At 44.8% G+C, this 13,425-nt stretch overlaps 1 protein-coding gene across 1 annotated transcript in view; it reads right to left on the reverse strand.

Moving 5' to 3' along the window:
• Window positions 1–454: 454 nt before the first annotated feature.
• ME1 (malic enzyme 1) overlaps window positions 455–13,425 on the reverse strand; it is a 145,147-nt gene continuing 132,176 nt past the window's right edge. The window contains exons 8-11 of the mRNA XM_068148705.1: window positions 12,977–13,119; window positions 10,973–11,146; window positions 3,845–3,943; window positions 455–813 (exon numbers count right to left, since the gene is read on the reverse strand). Of these exons, the coding sequence (XP_068004806.1) occupies window positions 655–813; window positions 3,845–3,943; window positions 10,973–11,146; window positions 12,977–13,119 (575 nt within the window). The 3' untranslated portion in view covers window positions 455–654. The remainder of the gene's footprint in view (window positions 814–3,844; window positions 3,944–10,972; window positions 11,147–12,976; window positions 13,120–13,425) is intronic.

The raw sequence follows: 13,425 nt of genomic DNA on the forward strand, positions 1-13,425 counted from the left end.
TGTCCCCATTGGGGAGCTTCTTCAGCCTTCTGATCATCTTTGTGATGCCACCTGAAGTTCTGAAGCCGCTCTGGTAGTTTCATGTTCCTCTTATGCTGGGGGCACCAGAATTGGATGCAGTACTCCAGGTGGTGTCTCACAAGAGCAGAGTAGCAGGGCAGAATCACATCTCTCTTCCTGCTGGTCACACTTCTTTTGATGCAACCCAGGACATGGTTGGTCTTCTGGGCTGCAAGTGACCATTAGCAGCTCCTGTTGAGTTTTTTATCAGCTGACTCCCCCAAGTCACTCTCCTCCAGACTGCTCTTGAGCCACGGCCTGCACATCCTATATTTGTGCTTGGGATTGCCCTAACCCAGGTGTAGGACAACCACTTCCTTTGACAACAGAAAGACCTGTCAGACTATAGTGTGGGATATCTCAAAATAACAATCAAAACCCAACAACACAAATCTATTTCTCAGCTGAATTTTTATTTCCTGATGTATAATTAATGTGATTCCTTGATCTGAGTTTCCAACCAGGTATTACAATTTAGAAAAGGTTTTCTGCATCTTAAAAAATCAGCTATTCTGAGGCTTCCTAGGCAGAAATGTTCTGAATGTTTTAATGCTTTCTAAACTCCTGCTGCTTTGCTCATTCTTCATTCAATATTTACAGTTTCACTTTCATGGCTTCTTCAGGCCAGGTGTAGGAGTCAGTCACAAAGCTGTTGTAATCGGTACTGTAAATCTGAGAGCGGATGAAGGCTTCCATGTCCTTGGGCTGAGGATAGGTGGAGGCAGTGTTATTCCTGTAGGCTTCTTCTGCGATCTGGAAAGATGCATTAAAATCCTGGTTAGTGCTGGTAAAATGTTTGAGTATTTTTTAACAGGATTTAAAAGTAGGAACTACTTCAAAATCAAGGTAAGACTTCATCTGGTGCAGACAGTCAGGCATTAGAATAGGTTACTGTGAGAGACTAAAAGTTGGAACAAGACAGTTACCCAGGGAGGAGTCACCTTCCTTGGATGTGTTCAAGGAATGTGTGGATGTGGCACTTTGGAACATGGTTTAATAGCCATGGTGGTGTTGGGTTGGATGATTGGACTTGATGACCTTAGAGGCCTTTTCCAACCAAAACTATTTTATGATTTTGTATTTGGACCAGACTCAGCTTGTATACAGTGAAGTAAGACAAGGAACAGGGTGATATTTGCATTTAAATGAGTCTGACTCATGCTACTTTCAAACAGGATGAGAGCCACCTTGTCTAGTGGAAGGAATCCCTGCCCATGGCAGGGGGATTAGAACTAAATGATCTTCAGGGTCCATTCTATGAATTTAGGGTAGACCAGGGTAAGCTGATGATAGAAAAGCAGAAAGTGTATCTCACTGCTTGGCGTTTGGAAACTATTTATCCACTGCTGCACACTAAAAACTAAGACACTAGTGGATGAGGAGGAATGCTGCATTTGTAACAGTCATATAAACCTGTTTAAAAGTAGCATGAGTCAGATTCCCTTAAATGCAAATATCATCATCCTGTTCCTTCCATAATCCTCACCTCCAACACATAGTGAGAAAAATGTGTGATTTGTTCAAAGCCTCCCTGCACATTGCAGAAGTTTATTATTTGCCACAGTTTGAGAATACATTTCTTAAAGGTAAACTCACAAGAAAAAAATTAGTTCTCCACAGTGCCCAGGCTTAATTCTAGAGATAGTTAGAGGAAATACCAGTATTTGCTTGCATTTTCCTCACTCAGACCATACCTAAGTGAATCATAGGACTATAGAATGGTCTGGGTTGGAAGGGACCTCTTGAAGGTCACCCAGTCCAATCCCCTCTGCAGTCAGCAGGGACATCCTCAACTAGATCAGGTTGACCAGAGCCCTGTCGAGCTTCACTTTGAATATCTCCAGGGATGGGGCTCCAATCACCTCCCTGGTGTTCCACCACCCTCATAGTAAAGAACCTCTTCTTAATATCCAATCTAAATCTGCTCTTCTCTAGTTTGAAGCCATTGCCCCTTGTCCTGTCACTGCAGGCCTTTGTAAACAGTCTCTCCCATCCTTCCTGTAGGCCCCCAGGTACTGGAAGGCTGCTATCATGCCTCCCTGGAACCACCTCCAGGCTGAACAACCCCAGCTTCCTCAGCCTTTCCTCATAGCAGAGGTGCTCCAACCTGATCATTTTTGTGGCTCTCCTCTGGATCCTCTCCATCAATTACCCATCACAAATACAGCTGCAACAAAACCCATGAAGTTTAGAAGGGGCTGGAGCCCACTCAACGCATCAAAATAGCCTCTCATGTCTGAAGAACACCTGCTTGAGAAATGGGCATCTTTTGACTGAGCATTTCTCTATGAAACAAAAGGTTTGACAGACTGGTTTTATACAGCAGCAGCCTTTGGAAAGATCTGCTTCAAACTGTTTTGGCAAACAGATAAATGCTCCTGCTTGGAATAAAAGCAAGACAGTCTCCCTGCTCTCCTAAACATGAATGTTTGAGCTTTGTGAGAAGCTGAGACCCCAGGTTATCACATCTAGATCTAAGATTAATCTGAAGCCCAGCCTGATTTGACCAAGAAGCACTTTTGGGTGTTTAAGCAAGTGTTCATCTTCAGGTCTGTGCACATAATTGTCACTGTTGAATAAGGTCTAAATTTATCCCTTGGAAAAGGCAGAGGCCATCACTAAACTTCTTGGGTTGTATGAAACAGAAGAGGCAATGGCAGGAAGTTTCCACAGAGATAAGGCAGAAAGAGTAATTTATGAATATTATTAATAATAATTATTATTATTATTTTACAGAACACACACAAGTAGAGGAAGAATTTATCCCATTGTGTTTCTGCCAAACACATGAGCAGTTTGATTGCACCTGAGGAATCCAGGTCAGATTTTGACACCTACAGAATAGAGTTATTACTTGCCTAAGAAGACCTGAGCTGTATACAGAATGAGTGAAGGTAGGGGAACTCTTTCATGCATGAAGGCTCCCTGTTATTCTTTCAAATGACTATGCAATAAGTGGAATTATTCACAGCAGGGTGGCCAAGAGACCAAACAATAACTGGGGAAAAAAGGTCATAGAAGAGCATCAAAGTGACTTCCTAAAATGCTGAAAAAAACAACTCTAAAAACAATGAGGGAGGAACTGGGCTAAATACATTATCTGAAAGCTTCCTCTTCTCTCCAGGGCAGCCAAATTTCATGAGAAACTTCAGGTTTAGGTCAGTTACTGAAAATCCATCTGCCTCAGCTCTCTATTTGCCAGTTAAAACAACCCAAACCTGTGTCATAAAGAAAAAGCATCTCCTCCAGTTAGTGATTTTGAGAGGCCAGAGTAAGGGTGGGAGCAAAACAGAACACTGCCTGGGCACAGGGAGTCTTACTCTCTGGACAGGTCACTGAAAATAATGAATCACAGAATTGTCAGGGTTGGAAAGGATCTCAAGGATCATCCAGTTCCAACCCCCTGCCATACACAGGGACACTTTCTACTAGACCAGGTTGCCCAGAGCCCCATCCAGCCTGTCCTTAAAGACATCCAGAAATGGGGCTTCTATGACCTCCCAAGGCCAAAAGCCTTCACCTGTGACTGTAAGCCTGGAGATCTGCTCCTCCCTGGTGGGCAGTACAGTTTGGGCTCTACAGTCACAAACACTTGCTGTAGTTCCACAGCTTGAATATGGATTACATTTACATTTATGAATTTGAATTGTGAAACTGCTGCTTGTCCAAGACTGATTGGCACAAATCAACCTCAACCTGGGTGAAGATGTGTCAGCTGATCAAATCAAATGCTCAGTTATGTAGAGGGTGTGGGAAGAAGCCACAGAAGGCAGGAATGACTTACCCTCACAGCAATTTTCAGTGACACCTGCTGAATAGTGACTAACGGAGGGTACAGACGACCTTCCTGTAAATTCTCCTCTGAAACTTGCTCAGCTATTACCTAGAAATGAAGCAGACAGGTTTAACTTGAAATGCTGTGACTTTATTAAGCAGTGATCTAATTTTAAGGAAAGAAATGGTTCCACCTTGGCAAATCGTCTCTTCTCCCAGGCAACCAGCACCAGAAGAATAGAATAGAATAGAATAGAATAGAATAGAATAGAATAGAATAGAATAGAATAGAATAGAATAGAATAGAATAGAATAGAATAGAATAGAATAGACCAGACCAGGTTGGAAGAGACCTTCAACATCATCGTGTCCAACCTGTCATCCAACACCACCCAACCAACTAACCCATGGCACCAAGCACCCCATCAAGTCTCCTCCTGAACATCTCCAATGATGGTGATTCCACCACCTCCCCAGGCAGCCCATTCCAATGGGCAATCACTCTCTCTGTATAGAACTTCTTCCTGACCTCCAGACTGAACCTCCCCTGGCACAGCCTAACACTGTGTCCTCTTGTTCTGGTACTGGCTGCCTGGGAGAAGAGACCAATCTCTGCCTGTCTACAACCTCCCTTCAGGTAGTTGTAGAGAGCAATAAGGTCACCCCTGAGTCTCCTCTTCTCCAGGCTAAGCAACCCCAGCTCCCTCAGCCTCGCGTCACAGGGCTTGTGTTCCAAACCCCTCACCAACTTTGTTGCACTTCTCTGGACACGCTCCAGCAAGTCAACCTCCTTCCTAGACTGAGGGGCCCAGAACTGGACACAGGACTCGAGGTGTGGCCTAACCAGTGCAGTGTACAGGGGCAGAATGACCTCCCTGCTCCTGCTAGCCACACAGTCTCAAGCTGTGCCAGGGGAAGTTTAGGCTCGAGGTGAGGAGAAAGTTCTTCACTGAGAGAGTCATTAGCCATTGGAATGTGGTGCCTAGGGAGGTGGTGGAGGCATCATCCTTGGAGGTGTTCAAGAGGGGACTGGACATGGCACTTGGTGCCATGGTTTAGTCATGAGGTCTGTGGTGACAGGTTGGACTTGATGATCTTTGAGGTCTCTTCCAGCCTTGGCGATTCTGTGATTCTGTGAAATCACACAGGTACTGCTGAATCCACCAAGGCAGTGCTTCTTACAGCCAGCCTGTTCACTAGGCATAGGTAGAGAATCACAGAAATATTCAGGTTGGAAAAGACCCTCAGGATCACTAAGTCCAACCCTATTCTACAAAGTTCACCCCTAAACCATATCCCCAAGCACCACATCCAAACAACCTTTAAACACATCCAGGCTTGGGGACTCAACCACCTCCCTGGGCAGCACATTCCAAGGCCTGACCACTCTTGCCATGAAAACATTCTTCCTAATATCCAGTCTAAACCTACCCAGTGGCAGCTTGAGGCTATTCTATGATTAGGCATAACTATTCAAGTGCTAGAAAACCAGGGAGCTATGCCCTTTTCTCACTCAAGCAATACAACTTATCAAGTCCTGCCACACACAAACTAGCGAGCACTGCACTGTGAGGTATTCATTCCATCCATCAAATGCAGTTGGGCCAAAAACTTTAAGAAGCACTTGCTTTCCTGACACTTGTCAAGTCACCTTGTGCAGAAAACAGAGATGAAAGCCTGAAATGTAAAATGCTTTGAACAGAATTCCTGGTGGCTGAGCAGGCTTGTTCTGTGTCCAGCTCACACATCTGGCCTATAGATCATAGCAGTCAGTCAGTTGACTAAATATGAGTCAGCAGTGCGCCCAGGTGGCCAAGAAAGCCAGTGGCATCCTGGCCTGGATTAGAAATATGGTGGCCAGCAGGGACAGGGAGGTGATCATCCCCTGTACTCAGCACTGGTGAAGCCACACCTCAAGTACTGTGCTCAGTTCTGGGCCCTTCACTACAAGAAGGACACTGAGGTCTGGAGTGTGTCCAGAGAAGGGCAATGAGACTCATGGAGAGCCTGGAGCACATGGCCTGTGAGGAGCAGCTGAGGGAGCTGGGGATGTTCAGTATGGAGGAGAGGAAGCTGAGGGGAGGCCTCATCACTCTCTACAACTACCTGAAGGGAGGCTGGAGTGAGGAGGTGGCAGAATAAAGAATTAAAGAATAAACAGTACAGGAGCTCCAGGTTCAGAGAGAAACAACCTACTCTTCTGCCATCAATCCAGCATGCTGGTAGCTGTAGTAAGATTTTCTCTTTGGAGAGGAAAGGCTGACAAGAGCAACAAGCAATTTTACTCTTGCTGAGTATAAAGAGTAAGGGAAAATTGTTTGGTTTACATTTTAATGTGATACTGAGAAATCCATCGGCGAGAAAACGCCACCAGGGGGAGCTAAGCCAATGCACAATCCCGTTTTTGCGCTCCACAACAGCAAACTGGGTTATCTAAAAACGATGCACAGGCCGTTGATAAAACACGATGTGCACCTGAACGTGTGAAGAGGAGCTTACAGCGTGAGCCTTCTACTGTTAACAGCTCAATGGGACTCGCAGGGAAGAGGACGTTTGAAGAAATCACCAGCAAGTTGCTGCTAGTGTAATGCATCACTGAAAACAACAAAAGGTTCAGGAGTACCTCTGGTTTGTGATGGGGTTGATAGGAAGCAAGCCAAAAAACATTTGGGCAGTGGTCAAAGTGGGATAGGGAACAAGCTTACAGGATCACAGTACGTTATAGGTTAGAAGGGACTTCCAAAGGTCATCACCCCTGCCAGAGCAGGACCATAGAATCTAGCACAGGTCGCACAGGAACACGTCCACATGGATCTTGAAAGTCTCCGGAGAAGGAGGGTCCACAACCTCTCTGGGGAACCTGTTCCAGTGCTCTGTGACCCTCACAACATGAGAAGTTCCTGCTCATGTTAAGGTGGAACCTCCTGTGCTGTAGTTTTTACCCATTGTTCCTTGTCCTATCACAGGGTGCAACTGAGCAGAGCCTCCTGACACCTAGCCCCCAGATATTTCTAAAGATTTATTAAACCACCTCTCATTCTTCTCTTCTCCAGACTAAACAGCCCTAGGTCTCTCAGCCTTTCCTCATAGGGCAGTGCTCTAGGCCCTCAATCATCCTGGTAGCTCTCTGTTGGACTCTTTCAAGTAGATCCCTGTCCCTGTTGAACTGGGGAGCCCAGAACTGGACACTTAGCTATATAGTTGCCATTCTACTCCTTCTGACATACTCCTGTTACAGCATTATGAGATGCCAAACCACAGAATCAAGCATTTTCAGAGAATGACACATTCTGCATGTGCTCTCTGAAAAACAATCCTCCTTGAGAACATCAGTTCAGTGGCAGGGGGGGAAATGATTTATAAACATTTGGAATTGTTAAGAAAATAAGAGACTGCAGAGAAAATGGAACTCAGGCAGGGTATGAATCCACTATGTAGCACTGCTTTGAATGGTGTGCATTTTAGCTCCACCTGCTTCAGACTAGAATGGGATACAATCATGAGTATAAAGAATAAGAAGGATAATCAAAAGGATTTGTTTTGGTTTTTTTATAAGGAGACAAAAAAAAAAAATGTAATAGACTTGGGAGGAAGAAAGAGAAAACAAAAGAGAAGACAAAGAAAATACCAAAGACAACTGAAGGTGAACATCTCGTGGCACTGCAGGGAACAGCAATCATCAAACAGCAGGAAATCATAACAGGAGAGTTTCTTTTTCCACAGAGCTTGTAATTAAATAGTGACACTAATTGCCAAAAGATAGCCAAGTGTATAAACACGTTTAGAAAGCCACTAGGCTCATTTATGAACAAGAAATCTATACAGGGATACAACCTCTAGCACTCCTGCCTGCCAGAAGCTGAAGAGTCACTTCAGCAGAAGGATCACTGTATTTTCCCCTTATTTATCCTCTTTTCCTCAGTTTTTGCTGCTGAATAGTTTCACACAAAGATACTGAGCTGTTTGGATCTTAGGTCCAACCCAGTGTGGCTATGTTAAAGTTTTACATTTTAATTAACTAGTGTTTTTAACATAGAAATTTGCTAAGCCTTCTTGTAGAACCTGAATGAAAGGCAGCCAAGAGAGGACAAATGGGATAAAGGAAGCAGGGGCATCTTGGCTTTTGAAGGACATACTCTCTACAATGAAAGCATTTAGCAGGTTTATTTCTGGAGTCTCTTGACTGTAGGTTACACATGCCAAGAACATTTCTTTAGTTTGTAATTCTCTGCTCCTTTTGTTGTGTTTGGTAGGACTTAGAAGAGCAGGTAAACCTCCCTTGTCATCACACAGTAATTGCTTACAACTCAGAGGTATTACAGCTGACAGTACCTTTGATTTATCATCCATAATCAAAGTTACATTCTATTTAACTTGGCAGGAATTTTAAAGTACTCAAAGTCAGATTTGTTGTGGTTACCATAAGCTGTTTGTGACTTTTATCAGATTTAACTGAAGAGTTGGCAAAGCAAGAAGACAGGAGGTGCAGGCATGCAGCCAGGGTTGCTTATTTTTCATTCTTCCTTTTTTCAGGTAAGTTACCACTAAAATCCTTCTGGCTAAAACACTTTACCTTTGGTCCTTCAAATTTTGCAGTGCCTTGGGTCCTTGTATTTCATATAATCATAGATTCAATAAGGTTGGAAAAGACCTCAGAGATCATCAAGGCCAACCTCTCACCCAACAACTCATGACTAACTAAGCCATGGCTTCAAGTGCCATGTCCAATCCCCTCTTAAACACCTCCAGGGACAGGGACTCCACCACCTCCCTGGGCAGCACATCCCAATGGCCAATTACTCTTTCTGGGAAGAACTTTCTCCTCACCTTGAGCCTAAACATCCCCTGGCACAGCTTGAGACTGCGTCCTCTTGTTCTGGTGCTGGTTACCAGGGAGAAGAGACCAACCCCCACCTGGCTACAACCTCCCTTCAGGTTGTTGTAGACTGCAATAAGGTCTGCCCTGAGCCTCCTCTCTCCAGGCTAAACAACCCCAGCTCCTTCAGCCTCTCCTCACAGGGCTTATGCTCCAGACCTCTCACCAGCCTCTTTGCCCTTCTCTGGACACATTCAGAGAGTCTCAATATCCTTCTTAAATTGAGGGGCCCAGAACTTGACACAGGACTCAAGGTGTGGCCTAACCAGTGCTGAGTACAGGGGCACAATGACTTCCCTGCTCCTGCTGGCCACACTATTTCTGATGCAGGCTACTGTTCTAGAACTCCCATGAAACTATTTTGGATTTTGTCCTTCCATTTAAGAAGCCAAGAAAAGAAACCAGAAAGCACTTTTGCCTTTGCTTTGTGCTGTAGTCTCAGCTAAGGGCTTACACAGCCCTCCCAGCCTTCACACCTCTGACACCTCTTTTGGCAAAGACTCCTCTGAACTCCATCAGCTGTCACCTTGCTCAGTAACTGGCTGTAGCTCACCCAAGCCCTAGTCACGCACTGGCTCTCACACAGGCAGGGAGACCAGATGTGACTACTCTGGCCATAAGGTCAGTAGTTATCCATTGATCCTGCCACCAACAGAGACTTTCTGTGCAAGAAAAAAAACACATTACTTTTTCACATGTCCAGCTGTTCTAGGGATTTTACTAGAGGGTGGAAAATACCCAGCACAATTTCTACCCAAGAAAAGCAGTCAGGGAAGAACTTCTGCCTTAAGAGAGAATTTAAAAGCTTCCTTGCAATTTCTGATACTTCCTGAACTTCCTGGTTTCTTTTTTCAGTTGAATTTCTTTGTTCAGAACAGATTTGTTTTCTGACTTAGTAGGCTGCCACTTGAGATATCATCCAGTCCACATATGTGTCACCTTCCATCCATCAGTGCTCTATATATAGGAACCATTTCACCCAAACCAAAATGAAGCAACTTCTAGGATGAAATAAGACAACTGTTTAACACAGCAGTTTAAACCAGCAAGTGAGGGTCACTGTATCCAACTGAAATTACAGGGGAAGCATTTAAAGGGAGGATATAATTATCCAAAGACTTAAGAGATGGATCATTGCCTTCCTAAGGTGGTTAAAGCCAGTGGAGACAGTCTGGACTTTTTACTAATTTTAAAGATGGAAATAGTGAATGTCCTTCTCATAAAGGCAAGCTGCTGGCAAACCTTTGTAAAGATGCCATAGCACACACTCCATAAAGCCCCTGCAGAAATCCAGCAAGGGCAGCATGCAAGTGCTCAGCCTTTAAGAAATACCCATGCTGCTGGTCACAGGATCACATTGCCTATCAATTGCCTCCAAGTGACAGTAAAGAGCACAAGGAAACATTTTTTCACTGTTGAGGGTGAAAAAGCCTTTTTATGGCTCTGCTCTGGACTCTTTCAAGCAGTTCCCTGAGGTCCTTCTTGAACTGAGGGGCCCAGGACTGGACACAATATTCCAGATGCAGCCTCACCAGGGCAGAGTACAGGGGGAGGAGAGCCTCTCTCAACCTACTAACCACAGCCCTTCTTATCTCCCCCAGAATGGCATTGGCCTTCTTGGCCACAAGAGCACATTGCTGGCTCATGGTCAACCTGCCATCCACTAGGACCCCCAGGTCCTTTTTCCCTTCACTGCTCTCCAGTGCAGTGGGAAGAACAACACGGCAATTGTGTCACACTGTGGTGCAAGGAACCACAGGGTGATGGAGCACTTTCACCAGCTGTTGACAAGGGAGTGCCACAAAAGATGATGCCAACAGCTTCACTCAAATACAGCAAAAAGCTGAAAGAAATTCAAGCATTTTTTTTTGCCAGCAAAGCACCCACAGAAGCCCCTCCAAAGCTACAATATCAAACTATTTCCTTTCAATCTAAAATAAAGCCTATGTGTACATGTATGCACACTGTACCTATGTGCATCCACCTGTGATAATGCAGTACTGGAGTCTTTCTCTTTGCTCCTTGTCAAAAGAAGGTGAAGTTTGCATGCCAGGTGACCTTTGGATCAAGTATTAACTTTAAAAGAACATGACTAGTTCAGAGAGAATGTATAAAACCCCACCACACCTGGCAAATAAAGACCTCAGACAGAAAGCACAATTTTTTTCCAGTTTAAAAGAGAATGTTTAACAACTTCTGCTTAATTGTTAATTATTACCAAGCTACTAAAGTAAGGAATTGCAATAGTTACTAATACAGTACCTCAGCAGTTGTGAGGAACACATCCTCACTGATATGCTTTATTCCACAGGCAATAACTCCAAGGGCAACTCCTGGGAACACATAGGAATTGTTACCCTGGCCGGGGTAGAGAGTTTGTCCACTTGGAAGAGTGACAGGATCAAAAGGGCTCCCACTGGCAAAAATGCCACGGCCCTAAAGTGGAACAAGAAAGCCAGAGAAAGCAGGTTAGTTGTAAGCATGCTGTTGAAGTATTTCACACATCACCACTGTGGAAGCTGGCTTTCCCCTGTTTAATCACGGTATCACAGTACATACACTGCTGCCACCAGGGCCCAAGCACCATGCATGGACTGGTGCTGGTAGGCAGAATGGAAGAGCCAGCCAGGTTTGGGGAATTAGAGATTTTAGCTACACAGATAAAAGTTACTCCATGGCACTTGCACTGAAGACAGGAGAACTGGCTCCAACTCATTTTATAGAAGCTCTAAATCTCTTCCCAGCACCCAAACGCAGATGTAGCTCCATGCTGGCACACAGCACACATCAGGCAGCTGCAGGGAGGAACAGAAGCCTATGGGGTAACCCAGACATGGTGATAAGGATCATGTTCCTAACAGCTTCACATTACCTATGAGGAATATTAGGCCTGGTGTCATTCAGCACCAGGCACATCCAGGACTGTGACACCACTGGAGGTGTACCAAGAGACGGGTTGTAAGGGAGCTGCAAGTTTGATGGAGTCTCACTGTTCCCCTGGGATGAGGAACATCCTGACAGGAGTAGATACTGGCATCATTAGATGCCATTGAAAGGTGGCAGAAGAGGCACCTCTGAGGTGACTCACCTACAGCACTGCTATCCAGGTTCCCCCCAGATCGTTCTTGATACACTGGGAGAGAGGAGTGATTTCTAGAGCAGGCAATGCAGTCTGGGACTAATAAGGGGAGTGACATTGCACAGGCTCTGCATCTGCAGCCCAAAGACCTTTGACTCATGCCTTGCTGGGGAGGGAGCACCCTTGACTTCAAGCAGTACATTTAGGTGGGGAAGCAAAGCCAGCCTTTATTCACGCTAGCAGTGCTGAAGTGATAAATGTCACTGTTAAATACTTCAGAGGCCCTTTGTATCACAAATGTCTCTGCCTATTTTAGAGAACTGGAAACATGCACTGTTGCTGTTCAGCTCTTCAGGAGGATGCTCTGTTTGGCTTGGTGTCACACAGCACTATCATGGCCAGCTTATTATATGTTTTGGTGACAGACCAAATACTTCAGTGTGTCTTTTTCCTACCAGATGTCATTACCCACTGAAACCAACCCTTCACGTCGGCCACTTCCCTGTCTCTTGCACTGTGCTGTAATTGTGCACTGTGCAGCGTGGAACAAGGAGGCTAAATTTGTCCTTTAAACACTGAGGAACTGCCATTCAAACTGCCCAGCATTTGACAAGAAATCCAAACACAGAATCACAGAACTGTCAGGGTTGGAAAGGACCTCAAAGATTATCTACTTCCAACCCCCATGCCATGGACAGGGTCACCTCACACTAAATGAGATTGTTCAGAGCCACATCCAACCTGGCCTTAAAAACCTCCAGGGATAGGGCTTCTACCACCTCCCTGGGCAACATGTTCCAGTGTCTTACCACCCCCATGGTGAAGAACTTCTTCCTAACATCTAATCTAAATCTCCTCCCCTCTAGCTTGGATCCATTCCCCCTAGTCCTATCACTACCTGACATGCTAAAAAGTCCTTCTTCAGTTTTCCTGTAGGCTCCCTTCAGATACTGGAAGGCCACAATAGGGTCTCCTCAGAGCCTTCTCTTCTCAACTCTCTCAGCCTGACCTCATAGAAGGAGTGATGACCTCTGGAGGTCCCTTCCAACCTCTAACATTCGGTGATTCTGTGATCTACACCCAGAGAGGCAATTAGCCACCCCACCCTCTGTCTTCCTCCCTTTTAACCCTTAATTTCAAGTTTACTTTTCACTACATATACTGGAGAGATGTTAATCTTTGGTTACCTCTGTATATTTATAGCACTGCTCAGCAGTGCATTCTGCTTTGCTGGTAGGATTGCTGAGAGCAAAAATAATGGGACGCTTGTTGAATGCAGCCATGTCCTGAAGAATTTGTTGAGTAAAAGCACCACCAATTGCAGCAACTCCTAAGGAAGAAAAACCACACAGAGAACAGAGAGATGCAATCAGCTCAAGGTAAGACATGCATGTCACTTTTAAGGGAAGAGAGGTACTTTTACTGCATACCTTCCCCTTAAAAATGGTTAAAATGAAGTTTCATATAATAGATTTTGCAATAGTAAAACTTCACTTTTATCCCTAACACAAGACACAATTTATTCACTCCCAGACAGTTTGGTGAATTCCTCACTTCACTTTTCTCAGGCCCTCTCTGAAGTAGAAATGTATCACTTACCTGCAGGTAAGTACAGTAAGGAGTAGAAAGGTACAAC

This window comes from Melanerpes formicivorus, unplaced genomic scaffold (assembly GCF_026170545.1).
Source record: "Melanerpes formicivorus ecotype bairdi unplaced genomic scaffold, bMelFor1.0.p_v2 SCAF_2, whole genome shotgun sequence".
In the NCBI taxonomy this organism is placed as follows: Eukaryota; Metazoa; Chordata; class Aves; order Piciformes; family Picidae; genus Melanerpes; species Melanerpes formicivorus.